The 22,973-nt window shown below is 38.2% G+C and overlaps 1 protein-coding gene across 3 annotated transcripts in view; it reads right to left on the reverse strand.

The window, feature by feature from the left end:
• LOC129775480 (semaphorin-5A) overlaps positions 1 to 22,222 on the reverse strand; it is a 398,666-nt gene extending 376,444 nt beyond the window's left edge. For 2 of the 3 annotated variants that reach the window (XM_055780273.1, XM_055780272.1), the window contains exons 1-2: positions 20,956 to 22,222; positions 1,876 to 2,588 (exon numbers count right to left, since the gene is read on the reverse strand). In XM_055780273.1, coding sequence (XP_055636248.1) covers positions 1,876 to 1,952 — 77 coding nt within the window. In that variant the 5' untranslated portion in view covers positions 1,953 to 2,588; positions 20,956 to 22,222. The remainder of the gene's footprint in view (positions 1 to 1,875; positions 2,589 to 20,955) is intronic. The other variant, XM_055780269.1, reaches the window with a different exon arrangement.
• Between the last annotated feature and the right edge of the window lie 751 nt (positions 22,223 to 22,973).

Consider the following 22,973-nt stretch of genomic DNA (forward strand, 5'->3'; position numbering starts at 1 on the left):
GAGAGAAAGGGAGAGAAGGATTATTCATCATCAAACACGAAGAAAAAAATTTAAATTCATACAGAAAAAAATCATTCAAAATTTGTCTCTGTATTGAAAGATCCTACGGAAACGCTATAGGGATCAGATGAAAGCTGGTTGATAAGGTTAAGTGGATTTACTGTTGACTTACTTGGCATAAAATTTTGTTATTCCACAAAATTTTTGAAAAAACAGAAGAAATTTTGGTTTTCATTTCTTCCCGATATTTTTGTCCTCTACAAACACCAAGACAACGATTTATTCCTAAAATATTCCAAAAGCTGAAGGTTTAAGTTTCAAAATAATGTACGTCACATTATCTGAATAGAATGTATCGAAAGCATGTTCAGTAGAACCTCGATTATCCGCGCAAGTATAGTAGAACCTGGATTATCCGCGAAGTCGAGATCTCTAGTAATTCTATAGATCTTCCCGAAATTTGTCATTGAGTGGTAGGGTTTTGTTAACATTATCTGATCGCTGGTGTACACGACCTTACTGATGGATAGTTTCACGATTTCTTTACTGATGAAACATAGTTTTACAGCTGAAACATCTTTTTTTTTCTGTTTGCACCTCATGTGATTTTCGTTATACGCGGTGTACATATATGTTTTTCCTGTATTTTAGTAACTTTCTAAGTGACTTAAAGTTCTTTCTTTAGTGACTAGAATTGAATATAATTCAGGTAGATGATATAGAATACAATGGACAGCATTATGTGCAAACCAAGGCACTATGGTCCAGGAGGTGATATTTCTTTCCAAAAAATACGCTCTTTTCAATTGTTTGTCATTCTTTCTGGGGCAAACATAAACAAAGTTTATTGGCGGCATTTGAAAGAGAATATTTCTCTCTACATGATGTGTGGTATGGTATTAAGAAATGGTATTTTTTGTGTTTGAGTTATTTAAAATTGATGAGTTTTCCATGAGTTTTTGGGTAAAAAACCATCAATAACTTTGAGTAGGATTAAGGTAATAAATAATATACCTTTGAAAACAACATATTATATAGAGTGAAATTTATTCCTCCAAATTCCGTCAACGTACATTTTTTTATGTTTGTCCCAGAAAGAATGAGAAACAAATGAAAAGAGTGTGTTTTTTGGGAAGAAATATCAATAACTTTAGGTGAAGTCGAGATATTGACAGGTTCTGCAACGCAAAATTTTTGTATTAGTATGTACTAAAAGTCTTTCGAAGACAGTTTGTATGTAGAATTTGAAATATAAAAGTCAGAGCGAAAAAACATTTTTTTTCATAGTGACCTTTACGCATCTTAGAAAAAAGAAACTATATCGTTTGTTTCAAGAGATAGAAAAAAACGTTTTACCACAAAGATATCTCAAATAACTGAGACTATAACATTGTTGAACTATGTTTACTTCTATTTATAAAGATAAGAAAGTTAGATTTTTTATTTCATCGACAATTTTGGTCACCCTATTTTTGATAACATAAAAATTAAAAATTATTATATGTAACAACTTTGTCGAAGACATTTTTGTTTAGAGATTAACTGTCGAGCTCTGAATGCTATATTCCACTTAAATGCATCTCCTGGACCATTCTGCAATGTGTTCCAGTTCTAGTCACGAATGGTTTCGAGTTCAGGACTCGAATGAATAAAAAGAATGTTTTCACAAAGATTATATATTGCCGCGAGTATCTTTCCAGTTTTTTTAGTTCATATCAGTTCAGTTAGGATCAGATGAAATTGCGAAACTTGGTGAGTGATCAAAAAATGAAACATTACAGATCATTTCTTGTTTCACGCTATTACAGAATAGCACAATATGCTTCAGTATTATGTCAATTTATTTGTGTTTGATATTGACTATAAACAACTTACCTTTCAGTCGATGGATCCATATCTCCGATGAACTCCATGTGTGTCCCTTGAATTTGATTTGCCAATTGAGGCAACATTCAGTACATGGTCAGCTAAGGGACAATAACTACGCACAATATATCCCTTCCGCCAGACTCAAAACAGCCGATCGTAAAAAATATTATTATTACTTTATTACACCTCAATTTATCCTTTATTTATAATTTGTAACCATAACTCACACGACCAATTTTATTTTCTGCACTCGCGACTCGACTCGAAACCAGAACACACCTTTTGGCGCCTATCTTCGGTGTCTGCAGCAGTTGTGCCAAAAGCGGGCGCTTTCTTGCTCCGTTATTTATCACATCAATTTTCTGAACCTGCGGCTCACGATTTGCTCGGATGAAATATTTCGCCCAGCGCCACACTTCACTTGAATATTACGATTCACTTCATAGCAGGCCAATTGAAAATTAAACGATTATCTTCCGGGTTTATTACCGCACTCTACATAAGTCCGATTATTTGGGTTTTGTTTTGGTTTCTTGGGCTCATCTAGCATCTAGCCCTCCCCTCCCAAAACGGGACCGAGCGATTGAATGGATGCTGTGAGCTGTGACGGGTAATGTGAGCTACCGGCCCAACGTTGACCAACTCTCTGTGGGAGGATCGGTTTCCGATTCGGTCCGTGTAATTGCGCACTCGTGGGACCGCTCTTGCGTTAACCGATTCTGTAACGAGAAGATAAGAAAACTTTATGAGCAATTGCGCACACTGACGTAACACGGCCTACGGTATGTGGGATTTTGTGGGAAAATGCCATCGCGCGGCTTCCGTTGATATCGGATAGGTTTGCATCAGGGCAACTCCCCGTCAACCACAGAAACCATGTACAATATATCATTTGCTAATGTAGAGTAGTAATAGCATCGCATTCGCTTTCTGGAGCCGCAGCAGATGAAGGAAGCCTTCGAGTACTCCACTTTATTACCAATCCGGCACAGCCAGACAGGTACACACGAAAGCGTTTTTGACATTTTCCATTTTGTACTAAAATTTGCTACAGTGGGAATCCGAGCGGCGGCGTCGAATGCTTCAGTTCCAGAGACGCTGGTGATTAAGAACCTCATTTCCTTATCGGCTCGGCTCTCTTCGCGATCCGCGTATTGCCCGAGTCAAGGCTTGCGGAAGCACTCGGCCCAAAGGGCTGCCAGGGAAGAAGCCGCAATCAGTAAATATTGTAAATAAGTGGTAATAATTATAATAAATGAACTGGAGCTGAAAGAACAAGTTTTATGAGTAAACATGCTGGGATGCGCTGGGGTGACTCTGGAGGGCAACGAGTAGAGAAAAAAGGTCATCGTTGATCGCTGCTGCCGCTGCGTTGTCGTCATCGTGATGCAGAATCCTCTTTTCTCTCATACACGCACACAGACACGAAAACACGCGTGGTACTCTGGACGGTAAGATTATTAAAACGTTCCTAAATGAAGAAAAACTCGCAAACTAAACGAGGTATACCCATAGCCAAGCTATTGAATTTTCTTTGCTCGTATCGATTAGGTCTAGAATATGCCGACCGTGACCAATGCCGCTCCGCGGAGTGCCAACACACAGTCATTCGACAGTACGAACCGAACAGCCGATGATGCGGAATAAATCGATTCGTTGGGCTAATAAGTTTCTTCGATGATTAATCCTGCTCGTGGGACAGAACGAAGATCGGGACGGAGGAATGCGCGCGCGGGAAAAGCCGACTATTTAGCGAGTAAATTATGATAGCTTGCAATCGATTTGTTTTTGCTTGTTCTCTCATCTTTTCACAATTAGCTGCACCATGATTAGATTTATTGCAAAACAGCATCTTTCTGAATGTTATACAACTTCTACAATAGTGCAAAGCATTTTCATTTCGTAAGTTGCCTAATATGAATTTGTTAGTTATTTTCTCCATGCCTAATAAAATTTTAATATTTTTCTTTTTTTCAAGTGGAACTTAAAAATATCAGAGGACAGATCTCTAGTCATCGTCTTTTGGCCGCTCAGTAGCCGAGTTTTTGCGACTTCTCTATCAATCCCCATAAGACATGACGTCTCTCAATCTTCTGATTTCGTATTCTGAATTCCATGGTCATATTCCACAGTGCAGATACAAATTATTGTTCTTAATTCCAGACGTTAGGAGTAGATTGTGTAGCTTATACCGGTTAGAAGTTTCAGATACAGATTCAAAGATTTATGGGTTTGTAATCTTGTTTTCAGAATTGTAGTATTTCATATTTCGCATCCAATATTCAGATACTAAATTGAAGTTTGTTTATGCTGATTCTGGATACAAATTTTAGATTAACATTTTTGATTTCGCATTCATTTCAAGGTTTTAAAACTTCACATTCAAAAATTCAGAGTTCATATTCCAGTTCTCGAATACGAAAAATAACTTCTATTCCAGAGCCATCGCAACTATGTTTTGAGAATGGCACAAAAATTCATTTAACCTTTAACAAACTTCATCACAGAACAATATGCTTCTGCGAAACGCGCGAAACCATGGTTTCGTAAAAATATGCATACTTTCAAGTCGTTGTCGCGGTGTCAGTTTATTCACAATGAAATAGCTAATCAAACTAAGCACAAAGCAAGTGACAGCTGTCCAATGGCGAACCTATCAAAAAGTGTTGCCTACTGAAAAAGTTCTATAAGAGCTTGAGCTTGAGCTTGGGTAGACTGTACAATTCGTAGTTGCTCTCCGTGATTGACCTGAACCAACCAAATTGCACAAAGAACACACAGAATGACGCTTGGGACTAGCAAATCATTCTCGTTGTGCAATTTTCGGTGCCAACTGAAAAAGTTCTATAAGACTATAAAAACCATTTGTTTACCAATCCTGTCAAAGTCTTGAGTAGTTTCGTGAATAGATCGTTTATTTAGGATTCAGATTTAGATTCCAAAAATAAATCTTTTTCGATTCCGTATTACAGGTTTTGGATTTCATATGGATTCAAGCTCCAAGAAGCTCCAGCTCAGTAGAAAAGTCGAATTACCAGTACAAAATTCGGTTTTCAGAATTTTGAGATTTGAATTTCTCGATGTAGAAGAAGCAGATCATAAATTATATTCTAGATTCCGATTGCAGATTCAGTATACAGGTTTCAATTTTCATTTTTCTCTTTTTCTCTTTTTCACACTTCAAATTTCTGTTACTTTGCGATTTTTATTCATGACTAGCTGGCCCGGCGAACTTCGTCCCGCCCAAAATTATTTTTGTGATATAAATTCTTTCGAAAATTTACGTTTTATTAACGATTACCGTTTTTTTATTTGCGCATAGCAACATATTTGGCCTTCCATTTTTATTTATATAGATATATAGATATAGATTGTATTGGGATTTTAGATGAGGATTCATGGTTTCACTTCTGGATTCCAGATCCTATATTCAAATTCCGTGTACGAACTCGTCATTAAATGTTCATAATTCGAATCCTATACTTGGATTCCGAATTCAGACGCAAATTGCAAATACTGTAAACAGTTCACAGATTATTGAATGGTACGTAAAATCACTTTTTTCATAAAAAGACTTTTTTTCAGAAACTCATAACTTTTGAACTACTGGACTGATTCTAATAATGAACATAATTTCCTGCAACTGGAATATTTTTTCTGAAAAGAGTTTTGGCTTCAATTTGATATGTCGATCATTATAATCGATTCGGTAGTTCAGAAGTTACGAATCTTTGAAAAAAGTCGTATTAGGAAAAAAGTGATTTCTCGGACCACCACGAAAATCTGAGAAATCGGTTTGGCATGGAATAGCTGTATAGACAATTATGGACTCGATTACATACAGTTTGAATTTTTTGACGCAGGATTACGTCTTTCAGGAACATATTGAGGTACAAATTGAAAATCGAAAATCGAGCGCATCGTGAAAATTGTCCAATTTCAAACGCTTATTGCTCAGTCATTTCATGATGGATTGATGAAATTTTCGCGTCATTCGATTTCGGCACTCCATAACAATTTTTTATATTGAAGAAAATAATATATGTCATAAAACTAACTATCGAACAATTGAAAAAACTCAACCCTTATCCTAACGGAAATACCCATTTCTGATTGGTCGAAATTAACGACACATGCGACGGGTCCCTAACAAAGACATCAAAACCAAGCTGACTGGGGGAAATCGACATTGCAAATACATGAAAGTAGGAGGAGCTTTTGCTCCCACCGAAATGTGTTCCCTAACAGAGACATCAAAACCAAGCTGCCTGGGGGAAATCGACATTGCAAATACATGAAAGTAGGGGGAATTTTTGTTCCTACCGAAATGTATTCCCTTACAAAGACATTAAAACCAAACCAAAATTTATTTCGAAAATGACTTAATTCAAGAAAAAATGTAATATTTCAACGGAAAGGAGACATTTAAGTGGCTATTATAGGTACAGTGAAGTAAAACTCGTGAATTTTCACCAGGAATTGTTTATATCGATATTGAAGCGAAATTAAGAAAGAAAGGAAGTTCGGTGTCAAAGAACAAATTGTAGAGAGGTTAGAGAGCTTTAATTTAATTGATAAAAACAAACAAACTTAATATGAATTTTTAGGATGAAATTAATAATAACACATTAAAAATCAATAACATTTATGTTTTTCACATCCAAAGTGTTATTAAAATCCACTGATTTTTTTTTTAATGGAAGCAACAGAATCGTCTTCCATAGCGTACTTTTTTAATGTAGAGCCAATTTGAAGCAACTGAATCCGAAACAAACAAAGAATTCTATAACTCTGTCATTGTTTAAATTCGAACATATGCGTAGAGGGATATTTTTCGTCAAATATGATTGTCTGTTACCTCCTGATTCTGGATAAATTCTTTTTTTTCATATGAGAAAGGTATTTTCTGGCTTGAGGGGATGAATAAAAAATTAAATACTTCTTTTATATTAAATTCTTCTTATATATTATATACCAAAAAATATATGCATAAAAAACGAATAAAAAAAATATTTTTTGACTCGATTATATACAGTGAAAAGTGAAATATACAGTGAAATTTGAGACTGTATATAATCGAAAACGCCCTGTACCAGGCTTTGTATGTATAATACACATTCTGGATTCGATTTCAGATTCAGTTCCAAATTATAAATTTAGAATTTTTGGAAATGAAAATTTGAAATGCTAGATTTCAATATTCTAGAAATTCCAAATACATATTCCAGATTCTGGTTGAACCTCTCTATTCAGGATTTCAGATTATTAATACAGATTTTATAATACAAATAAATATTTCCAATACCTGTATTCAAATCATATCCTCGGATTCTAGATTCAAATTCCAGTAAGGGGTGTAGATATAGATTTCAGATTCCAGATCTCGTTTCTAGGCTCAAAATTAAGTTCCCAGATCCGAATATCTGTTTCCACATTCAGATTTTTAAAATACCAGTACCGAAATGTGGCATTGAACAGGTAGATAGTACATTACATATTACATACACTGCATTTCATAACTATAGAACCACTCCATTTTTTCCGAGTTTTCAGAGACATATAAGTCGTTTTCGATTTATCCGAAATATTCATTCATCCATTCATTGAGAACTGATTCAGATTCAACTTCAATCAAATTATCACTAAACCAACGACAGTCCTACGTCAACCTTGCGGTTAGGTTTGAGCAAAACCAGAGCTAGCAAAACCAGTAAAGGTTTGAGTAAAACCAGAGCATTTTTTTACAACTTTTGATAGTTTTTAATTCAGTTCAACATAAACGGAAAAGCTATGTGAGGGGAAAGACAAATGAAAAGGCATTTTGTATCACGGTCAGTTTGTTGATTATTGCTGACACTGCACTACACTTCGTTATTCAGATTGAGGGCTACACTTCACAACACAGATCTCAGATTCAAAATTATAGATTCAAATTCCACATTCAGAGTGAGAATCCAAACGCAAAATTCAGATATCAGTATCAAAATATAGAATCAGAATCCAAGTTTAGAATTCAGATTTAGATTGCAGATTCAGATTTCAAATTCTGATTCCAGATTTAGAATTCACAATCAGAATCCAAATGCAGATTCTGATCCTGATTCAGAATCCGTATACAGAATCCCAATTCAGAATCTTAATTAAGAATCCAAATTCAAGAATCCAAGTCCAGATTTAAAATCCTGATTCAGAATTCAATTCATCAGAATTTAGATTCAGAATCCTGATTCAGATTGCAGATTCAGATTCCAGATACAGAAGAACATAACAAAAAGTGATTCCTGAAATTTTGGTCTTGGAGCATCATTTTGATAACATCAATCTTCGATTCAATCGAAATTGTCCAATACTCACTACCAAACAATCGAACAAAAAAGAATCATTCAAGTCCGCTGATCCGTTCTTGAGTTAAATTGTAACATTGGACACCAAATCATTTTTATTTTTAAATGATAATTGATTCTTTGAAATGTTCCACAGAAGAAAAACATCTCATAGCAATGAATTCTCTCAAATGCAACAATTTCCGAAACAATTAGAATACGCTACCTGTTGGTAAAGGCGATTCCACCGAAATGCACCATTCATCAACAGCCAGAATGTTTTATAATATAAATTACAGACAAAACCAAAAAAACAAACACACGGGTTTCCGACCCTTGCCTGCAGAGTCTCTCCCATTCCGAGATTGCTTATGCATACTTAGTTTCCAGGAACAGATCAGCGAAGTCGAGAAGCAAGGTTGGCCTTCGGCGTTTTCCGTAGACAGTAGTTAAGGCGAATCCCCGTGCTATTAATTAAGCACACCCCTCCCCAATGCTGATCTGAAGGTCATCTGGCCATAGCCGGATCTGGTAACCAGCGGAGATTTATAGTACGGACCCCTGTTTTGGTTTTGATCTAATGAAGCAATTGCATGAATCCTCACAATCGCGGAAGTTTCAGTTCGTTGGCTCTTGTTTTTATTGTTCAGTTTGGATTCGGTTTGGAACACGTTGATGATGATTTTAGCTCTGATATCACCACAAACGAAACGATTCACTCTAAAGAGGATATAAACCTTCGGTAAGCCATTGGGGAGATCCATTGCAAGATGGTAAAAAAACGCATTCGTTTGGCTGTGAGATGACTATCGCGTCATTCGCTCTATCATTGCCGAAACTAAAAGTGCGATATCTCGTCGAAAAATCATACAAAACGTACGCGACGAGCAAAAACCAAAAATCGTTGCTCAGATCGAGCCTCGCTTGAGAAGAGAAGGAGATAAAGTTCGAAACGAAGAACGAAACGAAACCAAAGGAACGCAAAAGACGGCTCGAAATTTAGCCTCGACTTTGCTCGGGGTTGCGAATATATGCGCGCGCGGATTGATGCGAACAGATTTATTAAACGGGCATCATGTTCTTTTTTTTCCTCATCTCCTTGCGTCTCCGTTCACTGGCAGGATGACAACGCAAAAGTCGTGTGCGCGCGCAAAGTATTGGACCAAAAAAAGTAAATAAATAGCGAATGATCAACTGAATGGAACCCGGCAACGCATCGGTCGGAGATCAATGGCCGTTCGGGAGCAACAGAGCAACAGATCGCTTACGGCGTGCGGATGATTGGATGGAAATAATTGGACAAGTTCGGAAGGATGGCGAGAAAAAACTGTAATCAACGGAGTGTGAGTACTGGAATCGCGTACATAGATTCACAATACTATACTGTAATTGAATGCCAAAGAACACATTTCGAGTTGTGTGAACGTTAATGGCTGCGTGCTCCAAATAAGTTATTAAATTTGAGCAAATCATAAGTATACTTTACGAAGATTTGTGGTCAAGGTCGAAACACAAAACATCTGAGTTTCAAGCGTTTTATTTTTGACGTGATGTTGAACTATTTTTATTTGATCTTATGTCAATTCGAATCGTGGAGTGTTATCGATTGTCTGCCGAACCGTCTTCGAGTGATTCATAACGTAACATAGAAAACTACTGAGGAATAACATAGCTTTGCGCCTGTTCGAAAGTTTTCGAAATCATTGATGCTGTGTTTTCCTGTTGCAAGAACTATCTGTCATTGAATCAGCACGGTTTCTTCCCAAAAAAGTCTGTCGCAACCAGTTTGGTCTACTTTGTTTCCATTTGTCTGCGCAATGTGGAGCAAGGTACACAGGTGGACGCAGTGTATACGGATCTCAAGGCTGCTTTCGACCGCGTGGATCACAAAATCCTTCTGCAAGGTTGAACAAACTCGGGATTTCATCAAGGCTCACGACACGGTTGAACTCGTATCTGAAAGATAGACAGATGTGTGTCAAAATCGGACCTGCACAATCTGCGACTTCTCTAATCCTTCGGGAGTGCCTCAAGGAAGCAACCTAGGTCCATTGTTGTTCTCATTATACATCAACGAAGTGTCCTTGATACTTCCAACTGGGTGCCGCTTATTCTATGCTGATGATGTGAAAATTTATATGGCAATCAGGAACGTACTAGATTGCCATAGGCTTCAGGATCTGGTCAACCGCTTTGGAGAATGGTGTTTGAGAAATATGATGTCGCTCAGTATCTCGAAATGCAGCACTATTTAGTTTCACCGGAAGCTCAAACCAACTGTGTTTAATTACTCCATTTCTGGCCAAGTTCTGTCGCGAGTGAGCCATAACCTTGACCTTGGAGTGACCCTTGATAATGCGCTCAGTTTCCGACTGCACTTCAAAGAAATTATCGCTAAAGCCAACCGGCAGTTGGGATTCGTTCTTGAAATTACGAGCGAATTCCGTGATCCACACTGTCTGCGATCTCTATACTGCTCGCTAGTTCGATCTATACTGGAGTTTAGCGCAGTTGTCTGGTTCCCCTTTTAAAACTAACTGGATTTGTAGGATTGAGTCTATTCAGCGGAAATTTGCGCGACATGCTCTCCGAAATCTTCCGTGGCGGGATCCACTAAACTTGCCACCGTACGAGGCTCGTTGCCAACTCTTGGGAGTGGAGACGCTGGAAAGGAGACGTTTCAACGCTCAGGCTATGTTTGTCGCCTAACTTTTGACCGGAGAAATCGACTGCCCTGCACTGTTGGAGCAAATTAATATGTATGCGCCGTACGTATTCTTCGTACCAGAAACTTTTTGTATCTTGAAGGACTATGCGTTGCACAATCCTGTTCGTTTTATGTCAGACCGTTTCAATGATGCGTTCGACCTATTTGACTTTAATATTCCTTCGGACACCTTTTACAGACGAATGAAACTCAAATTTCTACATTACTCGAGAATTAACCAAGCAAATGAAACCACATTTGGCATGTGGAGGTTCTATGGTGCAATCAATGATTTTACGGTGGTTAGATACTCCTCCTCCCCTCTCTTAGGGGGGGGGGGGGGGGTCTACCATACAAATGAAAAACAAATTTCTACATTAGTCGAGAATAAATCATTCAAATGAAACCAAATTTGGCATGTGAAGGTTTTAGGGTGCAATAAATGTTTTTGCGGTGGTTAGACACTCCTCCCGTCTCTCTGAGGAGGGAGTGGGCTGCCATACAAATGAAACACAAATGTCTGCATAACTCGAGAACTAATCAAGCAAACGAAACCAAATTTGGCATGTGAAGGTTTAAGGATGCAATGAATGTTTCTATGGTGATTCGACACTCCTCCCCCCCTCTTAGGGTTGGCTGTCAAACAAATGAAAAACAAATTTCTGCATAACTCGAAAACTAATCAAGCAAATGGAGCCAGATTTGGCATCATAATATTTTAGGGGGCACGAAACGTTTCTATGGTGAATAGGCACTCCTCTCCCCTCTCTAAGGGGAGAAGAAGGGAGAAGTCTGTCTTTATTCTATTATATTTTCTGTATCAAACATTTATTCCATGAAACGGAAAAACATGTTATTTGCAAGTGGTTGAAAAATCTTGAACGAGAATTGTGTCTGGAAACAATCTGATATTATAATGATGAGTTTTGGTAGAAATACTAGGATTTTTGTTTTTGTAAAAGGTAAATTCAACGGGGTCGATTAGAAGATCAATCAATTAACAGTTCTGCGATTGGACTCATGAACTTGCCCTTAGTAAGAAAACGTGAATGTTCGAAGGTATTGATAAAAAAAACAAATTTTGGGCTTGACGAAGTTTGCCGGGTCAGCTAGTGCATAATAAAAGAACTTAGAATAAAATAGTCTAAATCTAAAATAATTGAAGCACTAGGATAAAACAAGAAAATACATTTTGACGGAACGTCAGTATCCTATCAACTAGGAACATCAGAATGGCTATCTTACAAAACGAAACAAACACTAAAATTCCCGAAAGTGTGTTAATTTGTTTCGTCTGAACCGATAAATTATTGTTTCTAATTTACTTCTTGAAGATAATTCCATGCAAATGCTGACCGCGACTACGCTAGAGGGTCTATTTTAGTCTGGAAATAATGAAGAAATTGTTAATTTTTTTTAATATTATATTTCTGAAATTTGAACACCCAAAATTGTGCCCTTGAAAGGATTTTTCGAATTTCCCATTATTTATCGGATTATGGTTTTATTAGAGGCGCAGTAAGTAATCTTGTACCACCTTTACTCAAAATCTTAAACGCGTTTTTTTCTCTAAACTACTTTTTTCAAGCTAGCATATAGCATATACATCTGTATTAATCTCTCAGTCGCTTGAACCAATGAAAAAATGTTTAAAAAAAACTGGAATCGTCAGAAAAACGTGCAAAAAACAATTTGGTCTTCAAATGGGCGCCATTTTGTCTAAAAACATTTTTTTTGTCTTGTCCATACCATTGGGTCGTCTTTGTTAATCAGAAATCTTTTTTTTTGTTCCGGATTACGAAAAGAACTGAAATCGTGTAAGCTAGGCACTGTTTTTTAAACCCTACTGTAACAGCATATTTTTTTTTAATTTTGTATTTTTTTATTTTCGTTTTAATATTTTGTATTATTGTCAAATTATTAAACAAATAATAAAATAATGAATGACATAAAAATTATTTGTTCTATTTGTTCAGAGCTCGTAAAAGCGTCCGAAATTCACACTGGAATACTTCCTCAATATGCGTCCACACGAAAAGTTCAATTTTGCACAACTAAATACTCGTATTTCGGCTAGAATCTAATCAATGACCCGTGTAGTAGTGTCTTCCAGGACCTCAAACTTTGCTGGTTTATACGTAAGCGCCGTTAGAAGAGACGAGAGATTTTACCTCACTCCACAAATAGTAATCTAGAGGTGTGAAATCACAAGAGTTCTAGAACCGAAACGAGAGAGTAATCTCTTACCAAGTCTTGCCTATACACAAACTCTTTAACTGATCCATGAGAAAACTATCAACCTAATTGAAGTCCTTAAACCGCTCTACAATTCGTTCTTTGACATCATACTGTTATCTCTTTTATTTTATTTTTCAATTTCACTCCTTGTAAGTAAAATTTAAGTACTTTTTAAATTAGAGTCAGTTTGCCTATCACGAAAATTTCAATAACTCTGTCATGGTTGGGGTTTGACCATATGCATAGAAGGATTTTTTCCCCAAAAATGATCCTCTAAGACACCTTACATTTACACTGAGTAACCTGTATATTCTCTATATCTAAATCGCCTTAAGTTCTATTTCTGAACTTTGAGGCACAATTGTACGATAAATGCTATTAGTTATCACTAGCAAAGCCTATCATTATTCTACGATTTCCAATCAATGATAAGATATTTGAACCCTATATATATAACCCTAGACATATTTCTGAGACGTATTTGAAAAAAAAGTTGACGTTGGACTACGAAATCACTATCTTGGCATGAATGAAAACAGAACAAAGCTGTGATAAATGTATTTATAGTGTGATAATTGACCAGTTTCGTATAGTTGGACTCAAATTTCCGCGCCTAGCAAAATGCGACATTCTGAGGACAATATTCCTTACCGGATCGCGTCGGGCTGCGCTGCTTGGATAATAGGAGTAGAAAAACCCTAGAATGCACATGCTGAAATTGATAGCTCGGATATCGGATAGTCGTCAAATGTACATGCCGTTCACTGCCTTTGTGTGCTATTTATGCATGTGAGAAAATCCCGGGCTATCTTAACATTTATTGACGAACATCTCAATACAAGACTATTGAATTCGAGAATAATTCTATCGAAATGATTTTTTCAAATTTTGTCGTAAGAAGTTGCTTCAAAATGGACCTTAAACTGGGAGCCCTCTCTCCCTTGTCGCGTCAAACCAGAACAACCAGCACAACCAGAACAGCCGGTTATGGTGTCACATCTTGGCACGCGATCGGCACTCTTAGCTTCTTCCACAAGACAGCTGCAGCAAATCTAGGGCACCTCTTCCGGACACTGCAGAATTTTCCTTCAATTTTTTGACGTAGGACTACGTCTTTCATTTCTATACCGGGGTGTAAAATCAAAGTTTCGAAAACGAAAGCGTTACGCCGGAGACCGAGATTTTGAGCGTTAATAGCTCCTAAACAACTGAACGAAATGGTATGATAAACACTTCATTCGAAAGATAAAATGTCTACGCGTTATATACTTGTTACTTTTTGATCCAAAAACTTGTTTCAATAGTCTTAAAATTGCTTTCAAAACAGGCTATTGAAATCACCAATCGGTATATAAGCGAGCGGCGCTCGGAAATCCACTCAGTTCTAATTGAACAGCGATTGGAGCATGTTGTCGCTGTTGCGGTGAAGCTCTTTATTTATCATGAAAGCGCGGATGAACGGTGTCACCAAGAGCCTGTTTGTGCACCCTAGGCCAGAAGGGAATCTATCAGGAGGAGAGTGATGCCACAAACGGTTCCCTGGGAAGACATCGCTACACACACATACACGCGCGGCTATTAACAGGTGGTTATCGAGTTGGCATTAACCACTGGTGGGCTTCCAGTATCGAGGAAAATGTGGAAATATCTAATCGTTACTGAAAATAATCTGCCAGTTCCTTTGGGAATTTTCAAAATATATTCATGTGAAAGAGTTTAATTGAATGTTTTCTATCCATGTTACACTGTGACCAAATACATTTGGTTTTGTGGTTTTTCAATCAATCGCAATTAACAGGATAGCTTCAGAAGATTATTCTTCCCCATCAGTAGGATATTTCCGTATCCAATATTGTATGCGCCCGCAATCGATTATTGCTCAGTCGCCGAAAGTTCCGAGCTCAGAGAGTTCATTCCCCTCTAGTTTGCCTTCCAAATTGCCATCGTAAACCACACCTTCTCTCGATTCAATCACACACAAAAAGCATACTTAAGCGATATTCTGGTGGTGAGACACATTCATTTTTCGTGAGGACATCGACAAGACAACATCGTTGCCTAACGTGCTGGAGGAGGTGGACGGCGAAGGATCGACACATACACGCGCAGAACTCTTTCCGTTAGGATGCCATTCAACATCGAGAAAGTTCCGGAAAGATCTAATCATTGCTGGAAAATAATCTGCCAGTTCCTTTGGGAATTTTCAAAATATATTCATGTGAAAGAGTTTAATTGAATGTTTTCTATCCATGTAACACTGTGACCAAATATGTTTCAATCAAGTGCTATTAACAGGTGGTTATCGAGTTGGCATTAACCACTGGTGGGCTTCCAGTATCGAGGAAAATGTGGAAATATCTAATCGTTACTGAAAATAATCTGCCAGTTCCTTTGGGAATTTTCAAAATATATTCATGTGAAAGAGTTTAATTGAATGTTTTCTATCCATGTTACACTGTGACCAAATATGTTTCAATCAAGTGCTATTAACAGGTGGTTATCGAGTTGGCATTAACCACTGGTGGGCTTCCAGTATCGAGGAAAATGTGGAAATATCTAATCGTTACTGAAAATAATCTGCCAGTTCCTCTGGGAATTTAAAATTACATTCATGTGAAAGAGTTTATTTTAATGTTTTCTATCCATGAAACACTGTGACATTTGGTTTTGTGATTTTTCAATCAATCGCAATTAACAGGATAGCTTCTGAAGATTATTCTTCCCCATCAGTAGGATATTTCCGTATCCAATATTGGATGCATAAAACCTTGTGCCTCCAACGTAACGCTCTCGTTTTCGAAGTTCTCCAAATATTCATTCATTCAGAATGAATTCAGATTCAACTTCAAACAAATGATCTCTAAATCAACGATAGTCCTACGTCACCCTTGCGGTTATACCATATATATAACCCACTTCCTGTTTTTTCTTTTTGCATTCACAGGATCTGTCCACCAACGGAAATAAATCTATCGTTTCGACCGTTGTCAGGTCCGTGAGGTAAGACTTCGAACATAGTAGCCAGAATGAATGGTTAACAAAACATCTGTTTATTCACATAAATTGACGTAATGCATTTTTCAATTGAACTAAAATAACAAAAAACTCATAACACGCTTTCGGCCCACTTTTCACTATTAATATCTATTGAATAGATAGTGTGATTTTTATAAATTATTAACAGTAATGATTATTCGGCTAAATATAGGAAAAATACATTTATTATTAATTATATTAGAATGCATCGAAAATTGAGGAATATCTTCATAAAGGGTGTGTCACATCAAATTGCATCACGGAAAAAACGCTGTACAAAATTAATTTTTAGGAATTATATCTTCAGCTCTCGCTTATAATCAGATAAGAGTGTATAGATCACGTTGGCCATGCTTCACTGTAAATTTTTCGTAAATTTGGAAAAATGTCGTCGAACGAAATAGAGCGTCGTGAATTAATCCTGTGCACTCATTTCGAGAATCCGGAGTTGTCACATCGGGACATCGGTAAGATGCTGGGAATCGTCCAATCCACGGTCAGCAGAGTACTAAAACGATACTTCGAGAACCTAACCATCGACCGGAAGGTGAAGAACGGCAAAAATGGATGCTCCGTCAGTGAAAAAGATCACAAGCGCGTAGTTAAGCAGTTTAGACGTGATCCGAGAAGTTCGGTCCGGGATGTCGCCAATAAGCTGAATTTGTCAAGTTCATTCGTCCAGCGGACCAAGCAGCGGGAGGGGCTGCGTACATACAAGGTTCAGAAGGCTCCTAACCGCGACGAAAGGCAAAACATGGTGGGGAAGACGCGAGCCCGGAAGCTATACACCGAAATGCTGACGAAGCCGCATTGCCTGGTAATGGACGACGAAACCTACGTCAAAGCGGACTTTCGTCAGCTGCCGGGCCTGTTGTTCTTCTCCGCAGAGGACAAATTCAGCATTCCGGAGGAGATTCGCAAGCAGAAACTATCCAAGTTTGCCAAAAAGTACATGGTGTGGCAAGCGATCTGCTCTTGCGGAAAGCGGAGCGCCCCCTTCGTGATGACCGGCACGGTAAACGGGCAGGTTTACCTTAAGGAGTGCCTACAGAAGCGCTTACTACCACTATTGAAGCAGCACGAGGGCCCGACCATCTTCTGGTCGGATCTCGCTTCGTGCCACTATTCAAAGGACGTGTTGGAATGGTACGAAGCCAACGGGGTCACCTTTGTGCCAAAGGAAATGAACCCGCCCAACGCGCCGGAGCTTCGCCCAATAGAGAAATATTGGGCGATTATGAAGCAGGCCCTCCGGAAGAACCCAAAAGTTGTCAAATCGGAGGCGGACTTCAAGAGAAAATGGATTTCTGTTCAAAAAAAACTACAACCTGACGTTGTACAGAACCTTATGGACGGGGTAAAGAGGAAGGTGCGAGCATATGGGCTTGGGCTCGAAGTATGAATAAAAAGAAAATGCCAAAAGTTGTTTAATAGTTTTTATTTTACTGTCTAAAATTTTCAAAAGGATCGGTCTACTGGGCGAATTTCTACAGCGTTTTTTCCGTGATGCAATTTGATGTGACACACCCTTTAGTTGAAGGTTTTTATGGCACTGGAAAGGACGGATGATTTGTGTGGTTTTGTAGAAGTAGTTGAAGTAGGTTGATTGATGATTCTTTCTTGTCTTATGGCGGGTTTACATTAGGGAGATCTATAGCTATAGATGGGTTTATTCACGTGAAAATAGGTGTAAACGGGTGAGAATAAATATGATACACTTATTCGAGGTATTTATAACTTGAATAAATTCAGCATATGTAAACGCTTGTGAATTTCTCACTGGTGAGAAATCACTAAAGTTGGATGCAGTTCTACTTCAGGTGAATAAATTCATTGAAAATATGATTATATTCATTATAGAAGTTCTCGCTAGTGTAAACGGTTGATGCGATTTCTATAAATCTCATCATATTTCTTCACATGAATATATCACTAGTCTAAACCCACCCTTAAAGTCAGTTCAGTGTCGCAGCGTGACTGGGTGACACTCGAGGCGGGTGGTTTGGGTGTCTCCTCTCCAACCAAATCTTGTTATCAAATCTGAGATGATTTGCTCGCCAAATTCATTGCGGGATAGGTCCATCATTCCCATCAAGCTCATTGTAAAATTATGAAGCGTTTCTTAGAAGCCGCATTTCACGATGAACTGTAACCTGTAACTTTTAATGAAGTCTAATAATTGGCATCGGCCAGGATAATACCTGCTTTCAAATGTCCATGTCCGAAACTTCGTCGTAGAAATTTGTCAGTTTGTCAGTGTCAATGTTTTTAGTTAGTTATCAGATACTGCTAACATATATCTTGCTTGAATTGATTTAAAAATTTCTGCTACTCGTTTTGACGATTTTTATCGCTCTTTTAACACTCAATGGAAACCTTTCTATGTCTTTCGGCAACAGGAAATATTACTAGTGCATTGGGTCTGGTCGCAACGTTACTCAGAGAAAATCCTTTGGTTTGTAAATAGTTCTGCGTTAGATCTTCTTCACATAGTACATCGCGCCAGAAGTACAGATAACACAGGAAAGTGAAAACCTAAGCTGTTGAACGAAAGAGCCATGCACTTGATCTAGCATTCGAATTCTCGGAAAGATCTTACAAAATTTCAATGGCTGTGATCGGCCCATCGTAGTTCGCATAAATTGATTTCACAACATTATAATGAGCACTCCATTGAGTTTGCGTCAATTATTTTACCATCGCACTTATGTGGCTCAGGAGCACATGTTATGAGTTGAAACTGCGAAACAACAAAATTACTTCATCAGTTCTCATCAAAAGCACGTTGTCCTCCTAAGTTCGAAGAGTGGTCTACAAACCCTTGAATACGGCTTTATTTGAAGACGAAACGGTCTTAAATTGAAGACGAAAGAGGAAGAATGTGCGAGTCAAGGAGATTCAAGATCCTGACAGAAAACTTCTAGAATATGCTGACATGCGCCAGAATAAAATAACAGTAAAAGCTTGAGTATGAATGACCGGTCCTCAATGAAAAATAGGTATTCGCGTGAAGACAATTGTAATGCTCATTGAAAACTTATAGAAGCTGAAACACAGTGGTCCCCCAGAAATTCTAGGTGGCATTTAATAGAAAAATGAATGGAAATGTCTTGAAATTTGGTGTACGGGGGGTTTTCGAAGGTGCTGAATCTATTTTCGAGTCATTTTGGTTATGAATTCCAAAGCAAGGGCTGGGGGAGAGGGTAAAATTTGAAGTTTTCGGAAAAAACACGTATGGGGTGTCTAAATATATCTTTTCAAACTTCCTGAAAACGTTTTCAATATTATTTTTACCCAAAACCCAAAAGTGGGTGCAGGGGAGGGGATAAATTTAAAAAAAATCGAAAAACACGTGTGAGGTATCAAAATATTTTTGGCATTTTTTCGCAAAATGGTCGAAAGTGGCCAGAGGTCATAAAGGAAAAGTGTAGAGGGGACCCTAAGGAAGACATTTTGTTGTAAAAAACTTTGGAGGTATTTAGAGAATTTTTTGTAGGTCTACTTTTGTATAAATTCAATGTAGAAAATTTACTTACTTTCAAACATTCATTTCACAGCTTCAATTTTTTTTTAAACTAAAAACGGAATACAAATTCGAAATCAGTATAAAATTCTCTATCCAGAACACTATCACATTATTTTTTAACGTATTTTGTAGCACTTGTGCAAAGCTTGAAAAATATGCGAGTTTATCGCTACACTGGTTCACTGTATCAAACACTACGTTGCCACGTCGTTATCGCAACAAAAATCGTCACGGACACTGTTGCCATATGTGATACTAGATGCCGTGAAGGTTATAGAACGAAACTAGACTATTCATTTGGTCAGGCATTGTTGTTCATTTTTCTATTTAATGCCACCTAGAATTTCTGAGGGACCACTGTGTGACATGTACTCAAAAATAATTCACAGAGGATGGATGGATTATGTAGCTTACAAGCTACAGAATGAGGATATTTCCAGGAAAATTGGATATTGAGGATATTTCCAGTACCACCGAAGTTCAGTTTCACCCCGAGGCACCAGGTAGCGCCATTGAAAAATCTGTCAGGTGTAATTTCCGGTACATATATGGTACATGGAATTTTGTGGAATTATTCGAATCGTCACACTGAAGGTAAATTCTAGAAAAAATGAAAATACCCGTAGAAGGAAATTTGTCAGCCCACAGTTAGGGCCCACATTGGCCACAAGTTGTTCGAGAAGCTATGTTTATCTCATTTCTGAAATTCGTAGAATTCCAGAATGGGGAAAATGTTCGATACTAAAATATAGTACTAAAAGATATCGACGTGATCAGGAATCGATGATCTTCTCGCAGCATTGGTTCGCTAACTTGCAAGGGTTAATAAATTTAATAATTTAATAAACAATATAAGGATAGTAACAAAAACATCGGCTAGAAGAGCGAAATTGAATGATATTATGATGGATGAATGATTTTGTATCGCGGAAGTCTGGAACCAAGATAATTGTTATGTCCCCAAACACCAAGGCAAATGGTCGCCTTTATTCACAATTTATGTATTGTGTGGTTAATTATAAAGAGGTATCATTAAAAATTGAGTGTTTTCATCCAATCCTTAATTGAACAACAAAATCTGAACGCTACTACTATATTTCTTCCCCATTTAGCATAATTCATTTGTAAATATTATAGAGCATTATTGAGAATAACAGTAAAAGACATGAAATAGATTTCAATGTATGAAGTAACAATACTCAACGCAATGAATAACCATCGAGAGTGAGACATAGTAACGCAAAAGATGAACTTACGTCTTATTCGTTGTGTCAAAAATGATCATTCAACTTCTCCTTCGCTCTCGCGCCACAGTTTACATCCCGGAGCGACAAAAATTGTCTGCCTGCGAAGAAGTAATCCTCGGAGCTTGTTTATTTAAAGTTTAGTCACGTCCTTCGCCAGTATCGTTCGATTGCTTTGGGGAGACTTTTTTTTCGCCGTCTCGCCGATTCCGCGCCCCCGAAATCCCCCTAAGACACACCGCAACCACTATTTCACCGATCGCCACAAACCACGGCGAATTCGGCACTTCACATTCGTTATGCTATGCTTTTGCATATAAATCGCTGCTGCTCTCGCTCCCCTTGATCTTCTCCGGCCCAAGATAACAATAAGGCGAAAACAGGCTTTATGCTCCGCTATTATGTATTTATACGTTGTTTTCCTCTTCTTCTTGGCAACTGATACCGCAACACACGATCGCGACTCCTTCGAATGGCGGCTTGTTTGGGTTCCAAAACACTTGGCTCTTGGCGTTGTATAAACACTGCGCGAATACGCTGCGAATAGATTTCTTATGTAAACAGCAAAACTAAGCACTTGTTTTTTTTTTGCAGTCGTCAAACTTCTCATATGCTAAACTTTGCGATATGTATTGATATTCATTCGCTTTTTCATTCGATCACCACTTTGATAACACTTATCTCATTAAATTGGCCCTTCAACTATGATCATCCGCACTCTCGAACTCAATCCCATCTTCCTGCCTCCATTATCTCTCTGTGTTGTTCTCAACCGCCAACGTGCGATCGATAATCTCCTGGTGCGCGCCTAGACGCATAAAAACTCCTCCTTCACAAGATTTCTGTTAAATTTAGTTCACATCTGGACAACGCATTGATCCCGTGAGTGCACTCTGATCGCTCGATCGAACTTTAAACGAACATTAACAATGCGGCACCTTAGCGGTTAGTGCACTAAATGTGCAATAAAATGCAAACGTTTCATCTAATTAGAAATTCACACCACGTACACCACGCTGTTTTGTTGTCACTCGAACCGTGGTGATATTACACGAAACCGGCTGATAAACAAATGCAACCTCAGCAGCAACAATCACTGCACAAATTCTGGCCAACGAACGAACGGATCGTTCGAAGTAAGCGAACGCGAAACCGATCAACACATAAACACAACTGAGCGAAAGAAAGAACACAAAAAACAACTCGCACGAAAAACACACGCGATTAAAAATGATTTCACTGCGCTCTCGCCGGAGAGTTAGCCTCGACTGAAGGCGCTGCCCGAGAGCCTACGACAACAAACCGCCAACCCGGTTCGATTCTGACGCGCCGTGGTTTCGGATGGTGGGACGCGGCTCTTTTAGCTCAGTAGTATTCAGCAGTAGCAGCAGCCCTATTCAGCTTCAGCGTGTTGAGTGCACGATGTCCATGCGGTGAGGAAAAGCGTTTACATGCTTCTTGTGCTCCATGCTGATGTGTGTGTGTATGTGTGCGTGAGTGGGTTCCTTCGCGGGTGACACAAGACGCGGGGTGTGTAACATGAGTGGTGATGATGACGATGATGGAAGTACAACGACCGTACAATTATTGCTGATTGCCGCAGGATTTGTGCGCCGCGTCAAGGTTGCCAGCTTTCATCTGCCTTTAGATGAGCAGAATATTAGACATTTTGACATAAATATACGTCTATCATGAAGGGTGCCAAATCAGAAAACATGTGATGTTTTCATGAAATAACATTAACATTAAGAATTCGTTTTGTTGTGAATGTCTTTCATGATTTACATACCAATAAAAAGTTGATGGGTCTAGGGCAGCGATACTCAACCTGCGGCCCGGTGGGCTCTTCTGGTTGGCCCATCTGGTGTGTATGATGTTTGGAACTCATACACAAAAATCTATAAATAATGGTGAAAGTCCGTGTCCCTCACTCAGTTAAAGCATTCATTCATTGGCTCTTGTCAGTGCTACCAAATGTTTGTACTAAGAGTTTCATTCTTGAATTTTTATAATTTTTTTTTCTCGCCGGT

This window comes from Toxorhynchites rutilus, chromosome 3 (assembly GCF_029784135.1).
Source record: "Toxorhynchites rutilus septentrionalis strain SRP chromosome 3, ASM2978413v1, whole genome shotgun sequence".
Lineage (NCBI taxonomy): Eukaryota > Metazoa > Arthropoda > Insecta > Diptera > Culicidae > Toxorhynchites > Toxorhynchites rutilus.